The 24,491-nt window shown below is 46.6% G+C and overlaps 1 protein-coding gene across 5 annotated transcripts in view; it reads left to right on the top strand.

Moving 5' to 3' along the window:
- eya1 (EYA transcriptional coactivator and phosphatase 1) overlaps nucleotides 1–24,491 on the top strand; it is a 365,193-nt gene that overhangs the window by 273,535 nt on the left and 67,167 nt on the right. For all 5 annotated transcript variants that reach the window (XM_038809594.1, XM_038809593.1, XM_038809597.1 and 2 more), the window contains one exon: nucleotides 21,375–21,464. In XM_038809594.1, coding sequence (XP_038665522.1) covers nucleotides 21,375–21,464 — 90 coding nt within the window. The remainder of the gene's footprint in view (nucleotides 1–21,374; nucleotides 21,465–24,491) is intronic.

The following is a 24,491-nucleotide window of genomic DNA, read 5'->3' as shown; positions in this document are numbered from 1 at the left end:
ATCACTCGCTGTGGGGAACGCTCCGTGCTCCTCAGTTTCTGAAAATGTCTGACTCTAGACATTTTGCTGACAACGCAATAAAACCCATCGTCAGATTATTTGATCTTAGACGACTGTGCCCAGGGGGGAGTGGAGGGCAATACAGGGTGAGGGGTTCTGTGAAAATTAACATGACAGAGGCTTCACGTGTATCAGGTGTTACATGTTTTAATAGTGAACAATTGGCATTTCTTGAGCCACAGATAGTGACCCCCCCCCCCCCCCCCCCGCCTCAGTGCTCCTCAATCTTTTAAAATCTTTAATGGTCTACTGCCAAGTCTAGGTGTATCCCCAGGATGCACATCAGAGGTGGAGGCAGCTTGCTGTTTTCCGTGCCCTCCAGCCTTTGATTCCCTTGGTGGACGTCCTCTGGAGGACCTGGAGCTGAAGGGTCCCAGTCGAATTATTGGTTCCGCAAGCGTCACCATGCCACCCTGTTCTGCTACCTTTGAGATGCGCCAGCATCAGGAGGAGGGGTTTTGAAAGAACTGCAGATCACCGTAGTCTCCTTGGTGGCAGGCCTCAGGTTGGCCTCCAGCGTTTCCTCCTCGCTGACCGTGCCTGTAGGGCCCTGGAGGTCTCCATGGGAAGAAGCGGGAGCTGGAGTGAGCTCCAGAGGCCTCAGAGTCATCTGACGCTGCCATTCCTGGGGTCTCCCCATTGTTACCATGGTGTCAGCGCCCTCAGCGATGATCCTCAGTGACTGGGCCATGCTCTGGTCTGCTTTGGCAATGTCCACCTGTGTCTGGGGCACGTCCCTCAGTGACTGGGACATGCTCTGCAGTGCCTCGACAATATCCACCTGTGTCTGGGCCCCTCCCTCAGTAACTGGGACATGATGTTGAGGCACTCAGCCATGGTCTTCACAGACTGAACCATGTCTTGGGCAAGGTCACTCAAGGTGCGGGCATCATGCTCCAGGTTTTCCACTGCGGTCGTCACCCCAGCAGTGTTGGCCTTAGTGCCATACATGGTCGGCAACATCTCCTGTGACTCCTCCAGTCAGCCATGCTGTTGCTGGAATATACTTGACATCCCCTCGCGAATGTCATGGCTCTGGCCTGTCATCTGCATCAGCTCTGGGAGAACCTTGACAGGAGGCACGACATCTGGCTGGGGCTCAGCTGTGTCCTGGGATCCAGCAGACCTCTGACTGCCGTCTCCCTCGGATGTTGCTGCCTGCACCTGATGTGCATCAGCAACTGTGGCTCACCAGATTGTGCCCCAGAAGCCTATCCGCTATGTCACTCATCGAGATGTGTGTCTCTGTGCTGGTGGAAGGTGAAATGAAATGAAATGAAAATCGCTTATTGTCACGAGTAGGCTTCAATGAAGTTACTGTGAAAAGCCCCTGGGGTGATAACTGTGACGCCTCAATGGTGGTCTCCTCGAATCGACTCTCGATGACCCGGCCTCCTCAGATGGAGATCCTGTGAGACGATGGACATGTGCTCAGTGAGAGGGAAGGATCATTTTGTCTGACATGAAAACTCACTTGAGACAGCTGGGTAAAGGGTAGATCCTCACCTCTGTGGCACGGGCCAATTTTGTTGTCGGTGATTGCTCTCTTCTCGGTCAACCCCTCGATTTCCAGAGTCTGTTCCTCATAGTGCATGAGGACTTGAATCTGGCACTTCGCCTCCCATCTTGGTTCTTTTGCGCCTATTATAGGCTATTTTCTCCTGTTTGGACAAAGAGAGGACATTGCGAACTGAACGAATGAAGAGCCAGGCGGGGTCTCTCGCAGATGACATGTGTGGGCACTGCACCTGGGCATGAAGGGGTTGTGCTGGTGGGTGCCAGTGGGTTCTGAGAAACAAGCACGACGATCGGATGTGGGAGGATACGAGGTGTGAGCCCCTGGTCTGTGGGGAGGGGCAGGGGGGCAGTTTGCGAATTGAGAGGTGGCAGGCAGAATTGATGCCAGTAGAGAGGTGGTAACTTACCCTTGCAGCTCAGTGGAGGTTGTCGGTCTTCTTCTGACAGTGGACGGCGGTCTTTCTGGTCATGCTGCCCACACTGACAACCGCTGCACTGCCTCCCAGGCAGCATTACTCACCCTGCTGCTGGTCATCTGACCCCAGGGGAACCGGCTCATCCACAGCATTGAGCACACTGGCTAGGTCAACATCCCCAAAGTGAGGAGCATGTCTCTGCGCTGCCATGCTTGTATGTTGATTGAGAGTGAGTGGTGAGGGAGCGTTTAAAAGCAGATCCCTCTTGTTAGCATTGAGACACTGAGGCATGAGTCTGGTGAATCAGACGGCAAGACAGCCAGTAATGGCGAGAAGTTGGTGGGGGCTCATTTTTGGCACTAAGTGTCATCGAATACGGGCCGCGATCTCACCTCCGCGATCATTGAGAAACACCCCGGCAAACATTCCCAAAATCACACTTTGAAATTTCCTGTTGAATCGCGCCCCTTATTATTAATCTAAACAGGCACCAGATTCAGTAGATGTACAACTGTGGGATTCATTACAGATACTAAACAGCAATAAAAAATAATATTGTCAACATCATTGGGGCAGCACGGTAGCACAGGTGGATAGCACTGTGGCTTCACAGCTCCAGGGTCCCAGGTTCAATTCCCCGCTGGGTCGCTGTCTGTGCGGAGTCTGCACGTTCTCCCCGTGTCTGCGTGGGTTTCCTCCGGGTGCTCCGGTTTCCTCCCACAATCCAAAGACATGCAGGTGAGGTGGATTGGCCATGATAAATTGCCCTTAGTGTCCAAAAAGGTTAGGAGAGGTTATTGGGTTACGGGGATAGGGTGGAAGTGAGGGCTTAAGTGGTCGGTGCAGACTCGATGGGCTGAATGGCCTCCTGCATTGTATGTTCTCTGTCAGTGTTCTTCAAACTTTTTTTCCGGGGACCCATTTTTACCAACCGGCCAACCTTCGGGACCCAATCCGGCCGACCTTCGCGACCCACGCCAGCCGACCTTCGCGACCCACACCGGCCGACCTGCGCGACCCACCATTTTCTCTTACCTTGTTTGCTGCTGACAAAAATGGAGAAAATGGTTTTGGGTCCCTTTGGCCCTCATACACGCTCCTCCAATGGAACCTGTTGGATGAAGGTGAAGCCTTCTGGTGTCAAAAAGTATGGAGTCTCCATCTGTCCAAAGTTCTGTATTTTTTTCCTGTAAAATTTTATCAAATAAAACCCACCCCCCGAACATGTAAAAAAAAATGAATAAAATAAATGAAAAAAAAATTAAATGAATAAAATAAATGACTAAATGAATAAAACCCACTACAGAACTTGTAAAACAAAAGCTGCAACCGTTTAAAAAAATAGCAGCTGCACTGTGCATGCGTGCCCGATTATCGACGCGCATGTGCAATGCGGCCAAATTTTTTTTTAACATGTTCGCGGCCGCTTGCAGCTGGCGTTATGAAAAGCCGGCTGCTGCGTGGGGATTTGTGCGATCGGGAGCGCCGCGGGCAACGGCTCCGCGACCCTCCCGACACCCGCCCGCGACCCACCCACGGGTCGCGCCCCCAACTTTGAAGAACACTGTTCTATGTTTCACACTAGCACATTCAGTGGAACGGTTTGCAAATTAGAGTGCTGAATAAATAAAGGAAATAAATATACTTATTCCAAATCTCTGTCAATGGTATTTATTTCCCACCAATATTCTTTGATTGCTTTGAATAAAACTCCCACAGTGAGCTCACTTATTAATTACATGTGCTTTTGTTCTAATGAGAAAAATATTTATACCCTTGGCTGACTCTGTAGTGTTTATTTCGTCTTTGTTAGTCATGCATTCTAAACAAACAGGGGCCCAGGATATTGGCTGGTTTAGCTCAGTGGGATAGACAGCTGGTTTGTGATGCAGAACAAGGCTAGCAGCGTGGGTTCAATTCCTGTACCAGCTGACAGTTCTGTATTCTGTGTATCCGAACAGGCGCCAGAATGTGGCGACTAGGGGCTTTTCACAGTAACTTAATTGCAGTGTTAATGTAAGCCTACTTGTGACAATAAAGGTTATTAATTTTTTTATATTTATATTTATATTGCAGTCTAAAAATATGCGGCTGAAACTTTCTAGAAGCAAACACAAAATCCCCATTGATGTTGGGCATTTCATTACTTTTTAAAGTCTCCAACTTCAATTCTATCAAAAAAATTCAAAATATGGTCCTGAATCCTGGCACAGAGATATGTTTCAACGTGGATTTCCACACATGCTCACCTACCAAACCCAGAAAAGCTGACAAGCAGCTTCAAGAAATCCTGACATCCCCTGAACAATTGACAACTCAGAAACAATGTACATTGCATGAAAAGCATTCCTGTATACAGGCCATTGAACAAGGCCACAGCTTCCAAATGACTGAATATGTTAACTATCTTGATGATATTTTGGATTTCAAGATTTGTATTTTTTTGGAGTCGTGTTCCGAAATTCAATTAATTTTCAAAGTCAGAAGGATATTTAAATTTGGTGGGCGGACCAGATTTCAGGATTCCTGGCACCTTCTGATTTTTTGCTAGCATGGCTAAGGTATGAACCCCACTTTTGATGTGGGCAGCTCCATTATGGGGGTAGGAATCTACAAGCGAACCCAGGCAATTTTCATGCAGTTGGATCAGCGTCTCCGTGACCCGTGGTTCATGGCCCTTCAGAGAAGTCGTGAACCATAGTCTGAATTCGGGGACTGAAAGACAAGTTGAAGGACAAATCTGAATGCGGAATACAGGGTTAATGGTAGGGTTCTTGGCAATGTGGAGGAGCAGAGAGATCTTGGGGTCTATGTTCATTGTTCTTTGAAAGTTGCCACTCAAGTGGATAGAGCTGTGAAGAAGGCCTATGGTGTGCTAGCGTTCATTAGCAGAGGGATTGAATTTAAGAGCCGTGAGGTGATGATGCAGCTGTACAAAACCTTGGTCAGGCCACATTTGGAGTACTGTGTGCAGTTCTGGTCACCTCATTTTAGGAAGGATGTGGAAGCTTTGGAAAAGGTGCAAAGGAGATTTACCAGGATGTTGCCTGGAATGGAGAGTAGGTCATACGAGGAAAGATTGAGGGTGCTAGGCCTTTTCTCATTAGAACGGAGAAGGATGAGGGGCGACTTGATAGAGGTTTATAAGATGATCAGGGGAATAGATAGAGTAGACAGTCAGAGACTTTTTCCCCGGGTGGAACACACCATTACAAGGGGACATAAATTTAAGATAAATGGTGGAAGATATAGAGGGGATGTCAGAGGTAGGTTCTTTACCCAGAGAGTAGTGGGGGCATGGAATGCACTGCCTGTGGTAGTAGTTGAGTCGGAAAATTTATGGACCTTCAAGCGGCTATTGGATAGGTACTTGGATTAGGGTAGAATAAGGGAGTGTAGGTTAACTTCTTAAGGGCAGCACGGTAGCATTGTGGATAGCACAATTGCTTCACAGCTCCAGGGTCCCAGGTTCGATTTCGACTTGGGTCACTGTCTGTGTGGAGTCTGCACATCCTCCCCGTGACTGCGTGGGTTTCCTCCGGGTACTCCGGTTTCCTCCCACAGTCCAAAGATGTGCAGGTTGGGTGGATTGGCCATGACAAATTGTCCAAAATTCTATGATTAACCTAGGACAAAAGTTCGGTGCAACATCGTGGGCCGAAGGGCCTGTTCTGTGCTGTATTTCTCTATAAACCCATGCTCCCGGCCCCCGTGCATTCTATGCCAACTGAATGCCCACCCATGCATCCTTATCCACTCCAATAGCCCCTTGCACCCCTATGCCAACTGATGGCCCTTCCACGCCTATTCACACAATATATACCATGTACAGAACCAGTGAATCCTAGAGTAACAATGGCATGTGTGAAACTGCTTAGAAAAAAATATTATTTGAGTAAAAAAACTGATGTTCCTCCAACTGATTGGCTGAGAGCCTAGATTTATAAAGGGATTATGCCACTGGGAAATTGTTTACACAAATGGAGTGGATTGTTGACTTTGATTGATTGACATCTTCATGAGTTTATAATTTATTTTTTCTGTGATCTCTTTTATCAACAGCTAAATGCTACTTGCACAAGGTCAAGAGGTTGAAAGCACTCAAAGCTTCTGTTATTGACACTTTAATAGTCTATTGCTTGACGCTTTTTTTTAAAACACATTTTATTCAAACTTGTAGCAAAGTAGGCTACAGCAAACAAACACCCCGGAAACATTCTTCCCAACAATCAACTATACAGTTTGTACAGATTTTTCTACTTTTTCACCCCCCTCCCCATCACAGCCCCCCCCCCCCCCCCCCCCCCCCCCACCACCACCCCCCTGCGACGAACAGCTCCTCAAATAGGGTCACAAATATCCCCCACCATTTCTCAAACTCCCCTGCTGAGCCGCTTAACTCATACTTTATCTTCTCTAACCGCAGGAAGTCATACAGGTCACCCAACCATGCTGCTACCCCCGGTGGCGATGCCGACCACCACTCCAGCAAAGGACTGTCGGAACACCATTTCTTTCCCCAAGAATTATGAGTGAGCGCTTTATTCTAAGCACTGTCATTCAATGTTACTTTAGGGTACATTGGTTCTGTACATGGTATATTAGATGAATGGGCAAGGAAGGGTCATGAGTTTGCAGGGTGAGTATGGGGGGCTATTGTGTGAGAGAGAACGAAAGTGAGTGAGTGTGTGCTTAACTGTGTGAGAGAGAGTGAAATTTAGTAACTGTGTGTGTGAGAATGAAAGTGAGTGAATACACGTAAGAGAGTGAGTGACTGTATGTGAGACAGTCAGTGAGTGTATATAAGAGTGAGTGAGTGACTGTGTGTGAGAGTGAGTGCCTGTGTTGGTGAGAGTGAGTGAGTGACTGTGTGTGTGAGTGTGAGTGACTGTGTATGTGAGAGTGAGTGAGTGACTGTGTATGTGAGTGAGTAACTGTGAGAGTGACTGTGTGGATGAACGTGACTGAGCAACTGTCTGAGTGAGTAACTGTGTGTGTGAGAGTGAGTGAGTAACTGTGTGTGTGAAAGTGACTGTGGGTGAACGTGAGTGAGCGACTGAGTAAGTGACTGCGTGGGTGTGAGGAAGTGAGTGAGTGTGTGAGAGTTAGTGACTGTGTGGGTGAACGTGAGTGAGCGACTGTCTGAGTGAGTGACTGTGTGTGTGTGTGTGTGAGGGAGTGAATGAGAGTGAGTGTGTGTGTGTGTGTGTGTGAGGGAGTGAGTGAGTGTGTAAAAGTGAGTGAGTGACTGGGTGAGAGTGAGTGGGTGACTGTGTGTGTGAGTGACTGACTGTGTGGGTGAACGTGAGTGAGCGACTGTCTGAGTGAGTGACTGTGTGTGTGTGAGGGAGTGAGTGAGTGTGTGAGAGTGAGTGAGTGACTGTGAGTGAATGGCTGTATGTGAGGGAGTGAGTAACTGAGTGTGTGAGAGTGAGTGAGTGACTGTGTATGTGAGCGGGTAATAGTGAGTGAGTGACTGTGCATGTGAGAGACTGCGTATGAGAGTGAGTGAGTGACTGTGTGTGTGAGAGTGAGTGAATGACTGTGTGTGAGAGTGACTGTGTGTGTGAGTGACTGTATGTGTGAGGGAATGAGTGAGTGAGGGAGGGAGTGTGACTGCGTGAAAGTGAGTGACTGTGTGTATGTGAGAGACTGCATATGAGAGTGAGTGAGTGACTATGTGTGAGTGAGTGACTGTGTGTGAGTGAGTGACTGTGTGTGAGTGACTGTGTGTGTGAGAGTGAGTGAGTGACTGTGTGTGAATGAGTGACTGTGTGTGTGTGAGTGACTGTGTGAGTGAGTGACTGTGTGTGTGTGAGGGAGTGAGTGAGTGACTGTGAGAGTGAGTAAGTGACTGTGTGTGTAAGGGAGTGAGTGAGTGAGTGAGTGAGGGAGGGAGTGTGACTGTGTGTGAAAGTGAGTGAGTGGCTGTGTGTAAGTGAGAGACTGCGTATGAGAGTGAGTGAGTGACTGTGAGTGAGTGACTATGTGTGAGTGACTGTGTGTGAGAGTGAGTGAGTGACTGTGTGTGTGAGCGAGTGTGACTAACTTTGTGTGTGAAAGTGAGGGCAGTACTGTGTGTGTGAGAGAGCGAGTGGCTGCGGGCCCGATTCTCCGACCTCGTTGCACTCTCACTCGAACAAAACAAGGCCAAACAGTTTGCAATGCAACTGGCGATGCAGCTGGCCGGCTCCTGTGGGCGGAATCCGGATCTCACCGTAGTGTGGCGATAAACCACTCAGCGCTGGGAGGGCACTCTCCAGAGTGGTGGGCCGCCATGGGAGGGGGAGAGGGGAGGTGCTGGGGAGGGAACCATGTACAGCGCCAGCATGCCCACTCCTGGATCATGTGTACCCGTTCCATGAGCAACCCTTGTCCCTGCTTGTCTGCCCCACTGACCACCCATAACCCCCACCGACTGCCGAGGCCTCTGGCTGTGCGGCTGAAGGCTATTGCTAATAGGATTGAGGATTGAGCGGCGTGAACCGCTCCAGCGCCGTGCTGGCCCCCTGTGGGGGCCAGAATAGGTCGTGCCCAGGCCCTGTTCCCACCGTTGTGAAACGCGACGGCGTTCACGACAGCGCGAACACTTGGCCTCAGTATCAGAGAATCGTCCCCTATGTCTCCCAAAGGGTTGCGAATCTATGGAATTTTCTATCCCAAAGTGCGGTGTATGCAAGGACAATGAGAAAATTTAAGGAGGAGTTAGACAGATTTTTAATTGGTAATGGGTGAAGGGTAATGGAGAACAGGCTGGACGGTGGAGTTAAGGTGGGATCAGCCATGATCACATTGAGGGTGTTTAGGCTCAGGAAGCTAAATTGCCTACTCCTGCTCCTAGGTCATGTGTTCTCAGGAGAGAACTCTGGCTGATTTTTCAATCCAGCTCTTGGTCTATAACGTTGTAGATAAAAGATGAGGAACATATCAGCCATGATAGAATGGCGGAGCAGATTCGGTGGAAAGAAAGGCTTAATTCTGCTCCTATATCTTATGAACCTATGTGGCTGTGGATCACCGAAGGCATTCACACGTCACCCCGCTGTCAATGGGGTTTCCTGTTGTTCACATCCCTCCCACCACAGGTTCGCCCGAAGAATTGGGAGAGTCTTCGAAAGCTACAAATGACAACAACAAATTTATAAAGTGGGGGAAAGTAGAATGAGATTAAACTAACAAGAAACATAAAAAGAGATAGGAAGAGAATAACAAAAATAAACATGAGTCCCTTGGAATGCATGGAAAATAATGAGATGTTATGCAAATAATTTCTGAATGTCATTACAGCAGAAGACACAAATAATAGAACAAAGAACAAAGAAGAAAGAAAAGTACAGCATAGGAACCGGCCCTTCGGCCCTCCAAGCCTGTGCCGACCATGCTGCCTGCCTAAACTAAAATATTTTACACTTTCTGGGTCCATATCCCTCTATTCCCATCCTATTCATGTATTTGTCCAGATGCCCCTTAAATGTCATTATCGTCCCTGCTTCCACCACCTCCTCCGGCAGCGAGTTCCAGGCACCCACTACATTCTGTGTAAAAAACTTGCCTTGTACATCTCCTCTAAACCTTGCTCCTCGCACCTTAAACCTATGTCCCCTAGTAATAGACACCTCTACCCTGGGAAAAAGCCTCTGACTATCCACTCTGTCTATGCCACTCATAATTTTGTAGACCTCTTATCAAGTCGCCCCTCAACCTCCATCGTTCCAGTGAGTACAAACCGAGTTTATTCAACCGCTCCTCATAGCTAATGCCCTCCATACCAGGCAACATCCTGGTAAATCTCTTCTGCATCCTCTCCAAAGCTTCCACATCCTTCTGGTAGTGTGGCGACCAGAATTGAACACTATACTCCAAGTGTGGCCTAACTAAGGTACTATACAGCTGCAACACGACTTGCCAATTCTTATACTCAATGCCCCGGCCAATGAAGGCAAGCATGCCGTATCCCTTCTTGACTACCTTCGCCACCTGTGTTGCCCCTTTCAGTGACCTGTGGACCTGTACACCTAGATCTCTCTGACTTTCAATACTCTTGAGGGTTCTACCATTCACTGTATATTCCCGACCTGCATTAGACCTTCCAAAATGCATTATACTTCTCAAAGAGTGAGGAATTTAAAGTAATTAATATTGGAAAAAGAAAAAGTGCAGAAAAAACTAAGAGGGACCATAAACTTCACATCCCTTAGACCTGATAGTCTCTATGCTACCCTTCTAAAACAGGTGGCTGCAGAGATAATGAAGGCATTGGTTATGATCCCCCACAATTCCCTAGATTCGAGAATGGTCCCAGTAAGTTAGAAGGTAGCAAATGTAACCCCTCTGTTCAAAAAAGAAGAGTGAGAGAAAACAAGGAACTCCAGGCCAGTTAACCTGACATTGGTAAGAAAAATGCCGGGATCCATTATTACGAAAGTGTTGGAAATCAGAATAAAATTGGGCAGATTCAATATAGCTTTATGAAGAGGAATTTGATTTTGACAAAACTACTGGATGTATTTAGCAGAGTAGATAAAGGGGAATCAGTGAATATAGGACATTTGGATTTTCAAAAGCAATTCAAAAAGGCACCACACTAAATTATGTAATATCAGGGCAGCACGATGGCGCAGTGTCTCACGGCGCCGAGGTATCAGGTTCGATCCCGGCTCTGGGTCACTGTCTGGGTGGAGTTCGCACATTCTTCCCGTGTTTGTATGGGTTTCGCCCCCACAACCCAAAGATGTGCAGGGTAGGTGGATTGAACACTCTAAATTGCCCCTTAATTGGAAAACAATGAACTGGGTACTCCAAATTTATATTTTAAAAAAATTATGTAACATAAGTGTTCATGGAATTTGGGGTAATATATTAGCAAGGGTGACAAATTGGTTAAAGAACAGAAAACGGAGTGGAAATAAACTGGTAATTTTCAGGCTAGCAAGCTGTTTAGCGGAGGTGTGCTGCAAGGCTGGGGCTCTAGCAACTTACAATCTATATTTATTTTTATTTATTTTAATTGAGAACCAACTCTCATTCACAGTGATGACCTGGCCAAGAGGTTAATACTGCAGCAACAAAAATTACACAACAATACAATTCATTTAAATACTAAAAGCAATAAAATACAAATTAGCAATGAAAAAGAATGACAGTTTAGCAAGTAAAAGTATCAGTAAATCAGCATATTAATGGCATAGACTGAATGGAATGTATCTAAGTTTGCTGATGATGCAATGCTAGATGGGAAATTAAGCTGTGAAGAGAATACAATTGTCTGCAAAAAGGTATTGATCGGTAAAGTGCAGATGGGGTATGATGGGAAAGTAGAATTATTAATTTCACTAAGAAGAATAGAAAAAGAGAATGGGCTGTTTCTTCGCCCCGCCTGCTGCAAGATCGCCACGGGCGGGACGCGGACCATGGAAAGGCCCATTGACCTCGGGCGGGAATTTCTGGTCGTCGCGGCTGCAGCCGGAGAATCTTGCCCAGTGAGTTTAAATGAGGAAAGCTAACACGGCCTCACACTTGAGTAATGTCTATTGGAAGAGATGTGAGAGGTGGGCCACAGGCAACTGGGGAATATGTTCCAGCAGAAAGTCAATATGTCATAAAAGAGGCAATAAAAATGGCGAGAAGAAATAAATTGTTTGAAGCTAACTAATTTCAAAAAAACTTTTGTTCAACGCTGCGACATATTGTTCAGTCATAGTTTGCTTTTGGGATTGCTGGCAATTTTATGGAAATTTTTTCTTAGTCATGTTACTTTGTAAGTTTTTCTTAAGAGTGATTGAAAAACTTTCTTTGAACAATGTCTTCTCTTAGCTGTAGAGCAACATATATATATATATATAGGACAAGCTTCCTCTGTTATGTGTCTCAGTTAGCTTGATTGGCATCACCAATCCTTGCGCTTAAAACTGACAGTTCAAACCAGCTGCATACTGATTGGATTTGGAAGCTGGGAAAAAGCTGACATTCTGTAGATAACACTGATGACTAAAGACAGGTGCAAAAGCTAAAGAGCAGCTGAAGCCTGACATTTTCTTGCATGGTTGCATCTACAAATTTCCTGTACCAGTTAGTGTATTCAACTACTCAAATAAAGAGATTTTGCAGTTGGTAGGAAATAGGTGAATGCACATGTATTTTTCAATACACACATGTATGCAAATAAAATAAATGTTTATGGGGAAATGCATTTAAATTATTTACCCTACAATTCCCTTTGGCTTTTTCTTATTGATTACGGGTTTTATTACAAAGAATATGGATGAAAATAATCCTTGACTTTTTATTTTCCACATGAAACTATAATTATCATTATTCATTGTAAGACTGCAAAGGCTAATAATTCCTGTTCTTCAACATTTCTGATGGGAATGATTCCGTGAGGTAATGTTAAAAATGGTAATCAGCCTATGTTCTCAATCCAACCTCTTCTGAGCAGAACAGAGCCCTGTTTAGGATTCTATAGCATGCTGTCATTTCTCCTTTGGTGTAATCCTTACCCCCTCAAAGGTTTGTTCACAGTTCAACCACACCTTTTAAGATAGTCACATTAAACTGCAAATCCTTATGCATTGAAAGCTTTCTCCTTAAGTGTGTTATTATAACTTAGAATAATTAGCTTTCAATTAGTTGCTTTAACAAGAAAAGAGTTTAATTGAGCACAACCTTTCTCCTTCATATAAAGCACTTCATTTTCAATAGACGTCCAACAAATTTAGCACCAAGCCATTAGAATAATTACAGCTTTTAGAATCTCAAACCACTTTTTTAAAAAATCCTAGTTGCGGATTAAACCCAAATTCATTCCTTTGCGGCCTTAATTATGAGCGAAGTGGTCATTGTAATTGCAAATATCAGACAAAGCTTTTGAACCATAAAACAGAAGCTTTCTTGTTGCTCAGGGAATGTGAACCTTGGAAGCAATAAATAAACTCAGTGAACATCAAGTTCTGAATTCAAATCCAACTAAAGCAATGTTTTGAGTAATCTACCACTGAATGGCAGCAAATTTGCTTAGATCTGAAAACAGGCAAGCGGACTGTGATGCATGATTCATCTGTGCCCTTTGCCTCTGCTACAAACAGCGTACAAACTTCATGTTGCCTAGCATTTAAATAATTGGCTGGTTCTCCATTACTCGCCGACTGTATTAGTATTCCCCATAGAGTGGCGAATAGAGTGTCGAGGACAAAACGGGTTTGGAGTCGCTGCGATGCTCCAATCGCCCGCTGGCAGCCTCAGCACGCTATCCGCCCTGCGTTGACAAGTAGAGACATCACCCCCCCCCCCCAACAGGAATAATGGTCACCCCCTCATGCCCCACAGCATGCATGCATGAGTGTGACCCAACCCCTCCTTCAACACCCCCCCCCCCCCGCCATAGTAATTCCTCATCAGAGACTCTCATCAGAGATCACAACAGAAACTCCCATTGGAGACCCCCATCAGTCAGCCCTGCCTAAAGGCTGAAGAGAAGTCCAGGCAGCAGAGTGAAAATTCACTACATTTTCACTTACCCTTCCCTAACATCTGCTGTCTCAAGCAAAAGTGTTGAAAGCAGTAGCTGTTACAAGTGTCAGAGGCTTCCTTAAAACCAAGCACACTTAAAAGAGCTTCAGATCCCTTGACAGCCTTTGAAATTGACAGCAAATCTCCATTCAATCTCATGCAGCAATACATTACATTAGCCAGTGATTGACAGTTTCATTACTCTAGAGATAGATGCTTGGTGGATTGTTTATCTTTCTCATCATGCTTTAATGCATCTTAAGTACCCTGCTTCCATGCTAGCCACAATGTTTGTAAACACTCTAGCTATGATTGACAGCTCCTCACCACATCAAAAGCAGCTAAGTGTTTTCTGCGGAGAAAAAGAGGAAGTGAAAGCATTTAGTCATTTTGAGCGGGGTGCCCAATACCAGCATACCAGCGGAATCCGGCGATCTCTCCTGCATGCATAAATTAACATAAAGGGGGAGACCTGCATATCTGACCCCGCTCCTAGTGTCAGCGTAGACCAGTTCTCTGCTGGCAAGAGCACTTAGGCTCCTGAATGGAGAATCCAGGCCATTGGGGAATCCTCCTTGATTTAAGCACATCGTTGAGTGCTTTCATAACTGAGCAGGGGGTGTAAAATTGTGAGATACTGGTGTGAGTTCAAGCTAGCTTGCAGTACCTAAAGCCAGCATCATCTCTTCAAGATCATGTGCATTTTGAATGGAGCAGGTGCTGGACATCACTGTAAAGTGAACTTATTCTGGAAAAGACACAAGAATGGCACATGCAAGCTCTAAGATATCCCAATGCTGCACTTGAGACCTGGCTTGAGGAGATGTAGAAGAGAGATGTCATCCATCCGCAGGGGTCCAAGAGGGGCTCCAGAGATAGACAGATTTTTAATCAGTAAGGGAATTAAGGGTTATGGGGATAAGGCGGGACAGGAGAGTTGAGAATTATATCAGATCAACCATGATCTCATTGAATGGCGGAGCAGACTCAATTTGCTGAATGGCCTATGTCTGCTACTATGTCTTGTGGTCACCTGGATGCTGACCAGAAGAGGTTCAGTGACTTCATGTGGGTGCTCATGGTCATCTTCAAATTTCATATCCGCCACTGCTCCATGCATCATATCCCCATCACTCACCCAGCAATAATCGTGGTCAGTCGCGACTGATACCTTTTTTTTCTTTATTCATTCATGGGATATGGGCATCGCTGGCATCAGCATTGTTGCTTGGCCCTGAGGGCATTGCTGTGGGTCTGGAGTCACATGGAGGCCAGACCAGGTAAGGATGGCAGATTTCCTTCCCTAAAGGACATTAATGAACCAAATGGATTTTTATGACAATGGTTTCATGGTCATCATGAGACTTTTAATTCCAGCTTTTTTTATTGAATTCAAATTCCACCAACCGCCCTGATGGGATTCGAACCCAGGACCCCAGAGCATTACCCTGGCTCTCTGGATTTCTGGACCAGTGACAATACCACAACGCCACTATCGCCCCGCCTAACATGCACAGCATCACCTTTACACACACACTTAGCATTGCTGCAAGCTTCACACCCACATCTCACAACTTACACACACTGCAAGGTATTCAACTATGAAACACATCACTCAACCTCTTTATTGCATCAAATTTTCTTCAATGGCAGCAAGGGCCAAAAGAAATCAATCGGCAACTAACCAGAAAATATTTGATAAGCCCTTTAAATAGCACACAGGGTAGGGGAAGGAGTCTTTCTTGCTGGTTCGAAGGGCCAAATGGCCTCTTCAGTTCCTTTTTCTTATGTTGTTCTGTGTGAGGAAGTAACCTGGAGTGTTGAGTTTCAAAGTGGTGCTGCCTCACAATCTGTGTAATCTGCACACTTCTAGTGGACACACTCTGCTTGCATGCTAACAGCCTCAACAAAATGGGGCCTGGCTTGGACAGCAGCAGAAGTGTGGAGGCAAAATAGCATCCATAACACCAAAGAAATGTGTCATATCAAGGTTTGTTTTTATGCTTGCTCAGATTTTTGTATGTGACAGAGGGTGCGGTTCACCGAAATAGGAACAAAGTCCCATAGCAAGAACGTTTAGCCGTGTCTTTTCCAGCACTTGCAGAGCGGAGAAACACATGGCTATTCAACACGACTCACCTTGTATAAGGGGCCTCAACGGGGAATGCATGACCGAGGCGGCACATAGTCCTGTATTATAGTGGGTAATGCATTTTGATAGGTCTAACATAGAGGGGAAATATACCGTAAATGCCAAATTTCTTAGGAATATAGAAAGTCAGAGAGATCTGGGCGTGCAGGTCCACAGATCTTTCAAGGTGGCAACACAAGTGAACAAGGTAGTCAAGAAAGCATACGGAATTCTTGCCTTCATTGGACGGGGCATCGAGTATAAAAACTGGCAAGTTATACTACAGTTGTATAGAACCTTGGTAAGGCTGCACTTGGACTATTGCGCACAATTCTGGTTGATACACTACCAGAAGGATGTGAAGGCTTTGGAGAGGGTGCAGAGGAGGTTTACCAGGATGTTGCCTGGTCTGGAGGGTGTTAGCTATTTGGAGAGGCTGAATAGACTCGGACTTTTTTCATTAGAAAGACAGAGGTTGAGGGGTGACCTGATAGAAGTCTACAATATTATGAGGGCCATGGGTAGGGTGGATGGGCAGGCACTCTTTTCCAGGGTAGAGGGGCCAGTCGCCAGGAGGCATAGGTTTAAGGTCTGTGGAGCAAAGTTTAGAGGAGATGCGCGAGGCTGGTTTTTTACGCAGAAGATGGTGAGTGCCTGGGACGCCTTGCCAGGGGAGGTTGTGGAAGCAGATACATTAACGGTGTTCAAAAGGCATCTTGACAATCACATGGGTAGGAAGTGTATAGAGGGATACGGCACAAGGAAGTGCTGAGGGTTTTGGCAATGGTCGGTATCATGACCGGCAGAGGCTTGAAGGGCCGTATGACCTGTTCCCGTGCTGTATTGTTCTTTGTTATTTGTTCTTTGGTCCCCATTTGTGAGGACCACCAGTGCTGAACTGCGCTCGCCCGGGATCTCTGAGGCGAAGGTGTTGAATCCCAAAGCTGAAGGTATCGTGGGAATCTGCACACCAGAGTTAGGCAAGCTGTCTCGCTCTAATATGCAGATTTGTCAAAACGTGATCACGCCACAATGGGTGGGAATTACGTTGCAACATCTCACAAAATCGCGTTGGATCTCGTGAGGTGCTATGAACGGGGTAGATCCTGGGAGTGGGGTCCCCCTGCTTTTATCAGCCACGCTGCGCCACAGCGAGCTGTTTTTCCGGCGCACTGTGGCCACTGGATCATGCCCAGAGGATTTTAGTTGGGTCACTATCCCATTTTTCAGGATGAACAGGGCAGTATAGCTCTGCACTGAATTTGAACCGAACACCTCCTGTACCTAATGTAATGTTTTAGATAGCCATCACCATACTTCAAATGCTTGACAATCAAATGCACTTGTGCAAACCACACCTGTTTTGCAACCTGAACAGCATTTTGTTTGCCATCTGCATTGCTGTTTTCTGGCAGCCATGCATTTTCCCTTTCGATCTAAAGGGACCCTCAGATTACTATTTTGCTTCTATTATGTGATTTTTGGCTACTGGATCATTCTAAATACTTTGAAAAAATGAAAAAATGAAATGAAAATTGCTTATTGTCACGAGTAGGCTTCAATGAAGTTACTGTGAAAAGCCCCTAGTCGCCACATTCCGGCGCCTGTTCGGGGAGGCTGGTACGGGAATCGAACCGTGCTGCTGGCCTGCTTGGTCTGCTTTAAAAGCCAGCGATTTAGCCCAGTGAGCTAAACCAGCCCCTTATGAATGCCATTACAATATACTCATGGGGTTCTGGTAAAGGTTTTTTATCATGGGGTCTTGCCGGCAATTCTGGAAGAGGATGAGGAGGAGGAGGATCAAAGTAAGAGTACATAGAGTTGGAACAATAGGGAATACAAACCATAGATGTGTGCAGGAATCCTTACCCTCCCAGCATTTGTAGACCTATGACAAAACACCTGCACTTCTCAATTTGGAAGAGAGTGGAGTTTCTTTTGATAGACTGTCATGGAGTTCTATCACCTCTTGCAACAGGACTTAGAACCAAATTCCAGCTCTGGAATAGCATTGTCTACTGAAGTCAAGGTCACTGCACCTCTCAGCCATGGACTCCATCTACACCTACCGCTGCCGGGGGAAAGCGGGCAGTATAATCAAGGATCCCTCCCACCCGGCTTACTCACTTTTCCAACTTCTTCCATCGGGCAGGAGATTCAGAAGTCTGAGAACACGCACGAACAGACTCAAAAACAGCTTCTTCCCCACTGTCACCAGACACCTAAATGACCCTCTTATTGACTGACTTCATTAACACTACACCCTTATGCTTCAACCGATGCCAATGCTTATGTAGTTACATTGTATATCTTGTGTTGCCCTATTATGTATTCTCATGTATTTTCTTGAATTTTGTTTAATTCCCTTTTCTTCCATGTACTGAATGATCTGTTGAGCTGCTTGCAGAAAAATACTTTTCACTGTACCTCGGTACACGTGACAATAAACAAATCCAATCCAATCCAGCTTTACTTCCTACTCCCACAACACATATTGGCAGCATAAGTCTGTGTGCAGTTCACTAAAAAATTGGCTGGCTCCCTATTTTTCAGAACACATATCTTTTTCTACTACCGTTAGACATCGGGGAAGCAATAGGATAGAACTTAGGGGTTTGCTCAGGTTTCAGAATTTCCCAGTGTCCAGAGCATCATTAACTGCACCCACAGAAACCTGCTCCTGTTTCCTGTCTGTCCACCTAGGATGAGGGTCTCATACTGCCTGAAGCACATCTGTTAAAATGGTTTGGGCCGGGTGAGCAGTGTGGCTTCAATCAGTACCACATGACTGAGAGTTTTGCCCGCATCCCCATTTTCATTAGCAGCAGGAGTTCAAATCAGGGCTGAAGAATAAAACTGATAAGGCCATAATTTCCGTGGGTAAGATGTTGCAGAACTTAAACCTTGATAATTACAGAGACGTTGGCCTGTATTTTCTATCTGCGCAGCTCATGCAATATTACAACTCGGGAGCTAGAAAGGGGGGTTGCTTGGGCAAGGATCATAGATAATAATCTTGTATATATTTAATAAACATTGGTTTTTAATTAATTAAGCAACAAATTGTATTTCATTTACTTGGGGTCTCCCATTTAAGATGAGATGAGAAGAAATGTTTTCTCTCAAGATGGTTGTTAGTCAGTGGAATTCTCTTCCCCAAAGAGGAGGCTGGGTTATTGAACACATTTGAGGCTGAGTAAGGTAGATTTTTGATCAACAAAGGAGTCAAAGGTTAAGGAGCCAGACAGGAAGTGGAGTTGGGGCCACAATCAGGTCATCCACAATCTGATCAAATGGTGGAGCAGGCTTGAGAGGCCAAATAGCCTACCCCCAATTCTCACGTTTGTATGTCTTGTTTAGTTAAATACGATTATATGTTGGATTATTATCACTCATTGTGCTGTGAACTGGTACTAAAAATATTTGATCTCAACATGATCATTATCTTAAATGTCTTCATTTTGATGTTACAGATCCAGATCACTTTCTGATAATATTTTTCAAGATGATGAGAAAAGAACCATTTTCTACATTTCATTTCTTGAATCTGTGAGCCCGAATCTAATTACCCTGAATGGTTCTCTTCACATCTATATCTCAGATTCTGCCAAGTTTTAAATTTTGAATAGTAAATTCGGCACAACATGCTTTATTGCACAGTTTCAGATTTAATACAAAATGCACTTTTGCACTTCAAAACCTATAACCAAGTCAACTATCAATGGATGGTATGCAGGCGAACATCAACAATAGTAATGAGGGCGGGATTCTCCGGCCCCCCGCCGTGTGGGAGAATCGCCGGGGGTCGGCGTGAATCCCACCCCCGCTGTCCTCCCAATTCTCCCGCCCCCCCAAAAACAGGCCCGGTGTGAGTCACGCCACCCGCCTTGGAGAATGGCGGGGTCCGGCGCGACTCAATGGGTTCCAGGGCCATCCGAATTCTCCGGCTCGCGATGGGCCGAAGTCCCGCCCACCTGTAGCCGGTCCCGCTGGCGTAAATTAGAGTAGGTCGCTTACCGGCGGGACCTGGCGGCGCGAGCTGGCTCCGGGATTCCTGGGGTGTCATGGGGGGATCTGGCCCCGGGAGGTGCCCCCACGGTGGCCTGGCCCGTGGTTGGGGCCGACCGATCTGCGGGCGGGCCTGTGCCGTGGGTGCACTCTATTCCTCCACATCGGCCGCTTTGGTCCACCGCGATGGCCAATGCGGGGACTGACCCTCCCGCGCATGTGTGGGGATGACGCCAGCACCTGCTGGCGCTCCCGCGCATGCGTCGACTCGCGCCGGCCGGCGGAGGCCCTTCGGCGCCGGTTGGCGTGGCGCCAAGCCCCTATCCCGCTGGCCGGCGGGGCGCCAACCACTCGGGCGGGCCTAGCCCCTGAAGGTGCGGAGGATTCGGCACCTTTGGGGCGGCCCGACACTGGAGTGGTTCACGCCACTCCATCCTGCCGGGACCCATACCGCCCCGCCGGGTAGGGAAGAATCCTGCCCGAGCACTTTCACAGCGAAATGTTCGGCTTTGTTTAGAAAATATCAACTGACAGCTATTTAAACTCCATATTTCAAAACTTTATCGCACCCGACTGGGTGACACGACAAGGCCGGGCGATGCTCAGGACGCCTCGCGAGATTTAACGGAATCACGCAAAATGTCATGATCTGAGATTCTCGCCCTCAGTGGGTGACTGGCAATGCCTGGGTCCCAGTTTGCCTGTGACGAGGATCGGGCTCGGGGGGGGGGGGGGGGGGGGGGGGGGGGGGGGGGGGGTGCTGGACCCTTATGTGGGGGGAGGGGCTCTAGGACCCCCTCATGGGTAAAGTGGGGGTCGAGGGATGATGCCGTCTTTTAAAAATGGTACCCTGATCTCTTCCTGTAATGAATGTAAGTGCAGTGCAGCCTCGGTGGGGCTTTTCTCGCCTGAGCCCGAAAAAGGAACAATCCCATTTAATAGCAGGGGCATTCTCGCCACTGCAGGCACCAGGAAACACCCAAAACGGGACCTTTATTTCGTTAAATCGTGCTCAGTTAATCCAAAAGTTTATCTCTTCCTCAAAGTAACTTTAACTCCATTCTTTAGTCCACTTAAATCCAAATAATGGCTGAATGTAGTCTCGACCATGAACAAGTCAGCCAGCAAAGTTTAGACAACTCAGCTGTTCGGACCTGTGTGGGGTGAATTTGTAAGCTTTGCGCCGAGTGTGTTTGGTGGAAGGGGCATTTAAAGTATGTCGGGTGACTAGTCAACTGTAGTCCCGTCCACTCGTGACCAAGTCTCCATAATACAGGGGATGGGTAAGGTAAGGTGTGCACTATCCCATGCACTCTTATGTCTGTTGGACACCTTAGGTGAGCAATTATTGTCCATTTAAAGCCCTCAATCCACCTCCATGGCCAGAATACACTGGCAGTAAAGGATGGGTGAGAGTTGGGAAGCTGTTTTTCATCCATGTTGAAAAGGCACAAAGGGAGGGGTTACATCATTTGGGGGAGTGACCTGGTAAACCAGAGGTGCTCTTCCCCCACCCCTGCCAAGATTTTGTGGGGCTGCGGGCTTTAAAAGGGCAAATTGTGGACAAATCCCAAAGCAGAACACCAAGTTTAAGATTTCAGTTTAAATTTTAAATTTGGCTCCTGATAATCCACAGAATGCAACTAAATGATCCACAAATATTTAAAAAAAAGTTAGGGCACTCCTGCTTTCGCCTACGAGTGCTGCTTTCTTATTTGAACTTTTGTTTACAGGATCCACCTACATCAGTGTCACTTGGGCTACGGATGGAAGAAATGATCTTCAACTTGGCTGATACACATCTGTTTTTTAACGATTTAGAAGTAAGTGGTGATTTTCTTACGGTCAGACCCTATTGTTAAATGTGACCTGTGCCCGAATCAAATCAGCTCATTAGAGAATTTGTTCTTGTTTCATTAGAGAATTGTTTGTTTTATCATTGATCGACAGCTGATTAGCAGACGGATGAATTAACTCAACAATAAAGCTCCCTTTATTCAGTCTTCAGGTTAATTACTGATTTAGCTCAAGAATATCCCTGAAAATACTTTCCACTGATGGAATGGAGAAGCACGGCAGGAAAGCAAGATGAAGCTTATTTAATTTGTCGAGTTGCTCTCTGTTAGTCTTTTTTCAGAATGGAAATCCTTGCTGTTTACATTGGTGCATAAATCAGCTGTGTCATATCTAGAAAGTAGTGAGAATTCAGTTGCCAATTTGGCCCTCCACTCCAAATAAAATGTTGTACTTCACATGAGCAGCATTCATAGTGATTTTGAATGTCCTAAGGATTAAGTATGTCAAAGCTGAATTTGCGTTCAGGAATAGTTTCAAACATCTATGTTCAAAACTTGATAGAGTGCGTGGGATAGTGCACACCTGAGTCAGGACGGACAAAGTACTCAAAGTGCACGATTGTCTGGCCTCCCCGTGATGTGTTTCTCAGTGGTGAGAAGCGGCCAGCCATTTGCCATCGGTGGAATCTCCTGGTCTCACTGCTGTAAATAAGATTTCCCACTGAATTCACCCGATGATGTTGGGAAACCCGTGACGGGGGTGCGCTCTCAGTCGGACCAGAAGATACCGGCGGCATGAATAGCCAGAAGATCTCGCCCAATATCTATTGGTGGAATATTATAACAGCTTTCAAACTCTGAAATCATCTTATATCCATCGAAAACAGGCAAGACCGGTGATACCCATTCTTACCCATAGAATCCCTACAGTGCATGAGGGGGCCATTCGACCCACCGAGTCTGCACCAGCCTTTGGAAAGAGCCCCTCATCGAGGCGCAGAGCTCCATTCTATCCCGGTAACCCCACCTAACCCGCACAATTTTGGACAGTATGTGGCAATTTAGCATAGCCAATCCACCTAAGCTGTACATCTTTGGACTGTGGGAGGAAACCGGAGAACCCGGAGGAAACCCACGCAGACACGGGGAGAATGTGCAAACTGCACACAGGCAGTCACTCAAGGCTGGTATCAATCCCAGATCCCTGACACTGTGAGGCGGCAGTGCCAACCACTGTGTAACCTAAGGTGTTATGTACCACATTCCTCCAAATATTTCTCCCTTTTTTTTTAAGCTAAGGACTTGTTGATTCAGCCCGGCAGCTGGTCCTTATTCCACCAAAATGGAGCTGTTGAAAAATTGGGTACAAATTTGCAAGTGGGCAGGAATACGCAACTGCTGTGAGCCAAACTGCAAAGTGATGGTTTTACAATCTTACTTGTTCTTATTCATTTTTGTAATTGGCAAATTTTTAGTAATTTGCAACATTTTAAAGGGAAGAGATTGTTGATAGGTCAGGGTACACAGCTGCTACTTTGCACATAAAATGCTGTATAAGGCAAAAAATTGAAGGGTTGGATTCTCCGATTGGAAGACTATGTTCTCCTGCAGAGCTGATTTGCAACCAGTTTACGATGACCCGGGATGCAAATATATGCATGGCAAGGAATACGAGGGTATCCCAGGCTATCTCGCTATTGGCCCCCATCTTGAGCAGGTGGCCCGATATCAAGGTCCCGTGACCCCCCCCCCCCCCCCCCCCCCCCCCCGACCCAAACACCCCCACACCGCACAGCAGCTCCCCTCCCCTGGATTGCCTGGATGCCCCCTTACCCCCAGGTACAGGGGTGACCTTCCCCCACCTCTCTACAAGGGATCCCGGAATAGGAAGCCCCCCCGCAGCCCCCACAGGGGCCCCTGTGATAGAGAGGCCCACGCAGGGGGCCTAGAATAGGGAGACCCCCCAGAGAATGTGCAGAAGAGAGTTAGGGATTTATGGATTTGCTGGTGATCTAAAAGTTAATGTTCTTATTCCAGTAGGTCGAATGCAGGTAGGGAATATACAATGAATGGTAGAACCCTCAAGAGTATTGAAAGTCAGAGAGATCTAGGTGTACAAGTCCACAAGTCTCTAAAAGGGGCAACACAGGTGGAGAAGGTAGTCAAGAAGGCATACGGCATGCTTGCCTTCATTGGCCGGGGCATTGAGTATAAGAATTGGCAAGTCATGTTGCAGCTGTATAGAACCTTAGTTAGGCCACACTTGGAGTATAGTGTTCAATTCTGGTTGCCACACTACCAGAAGGATGTGGAGGCTTTAGAGAAGGTGCAGAAGATATTTACCAGGATGTTGCCTGGTATGGAGGGCATTAGCTATGAGGAGCGGTTGAATAAACTCGGTTTGTTCTCACTGGAACGACGGAGGGGCGACCTGTTATGGTCTACAAAATTATGAGGGGCATAGACAGAGTGGATAGTCAGAGGCTTTTTCCCAGGGTAGAGGGGTCAATTACAAGGGGGCATAGGTTTAAGGTTCGAGGGGCAAGGTTTAGAGGAGATGTACGAGGCAGGTTTTTACACAGAGGGTAGTGGGTGCCTGGAACTCGCTGCCGGAGGAGGGGTGGAAGCAGGGACAATAGTGACATTTAAGTGGCATCTTGACAAATATGTGAATAGGATGGGAATAGAGGGATACGGACCCAGGAAGTGTAGAAGATTTTAGTTTAGATGGTCTGCAAAGGCTTGGAGGGCCAAAGGGCCTGTTCCTGTGCTGTACTTTGTTCTATGTTCTTTAGAACAACAGCAACAATAGCTTCCATTAATCTAGTGGGGCAAAAATCTGTTTGCAAATTGACTTTATGCAGAGCACGTATATTCCCAAGGATCAAACAGTGCCACAACTGGCACTTGTACAGCCGTTACTCATTTCTCCATTGATATCATCAAGGAAACCTACGCGGTTTGTGCAGATGGTGCCCCATGATGCTGTCTTCCATCTGGGAAATGTACGTGGCCTGCATAAAACCGCCTTGAAGCGCTTCACCATGAGTAAAT

The sequence above is a fragment of the Scyliorhinus canicula genome, chromosome 10 (genome assembly GCF_902713615.1).
Source record: "Scyliorhinus canicula chromosome 10, sScyCan1.1, whole genome shotgun sequence".
Classification (NCBI taxonomy): domain Eukaryota; kingdom Metazoa; phylum Chordata; class Chondrichthyes; order Carcharhiniformes; family Scyliorhinidae; genus Scyliorhinus; species Scyliorhinus canicula.
This window is presented reverse-complemented; position numbering and strand designations above follow the sequence as displayed.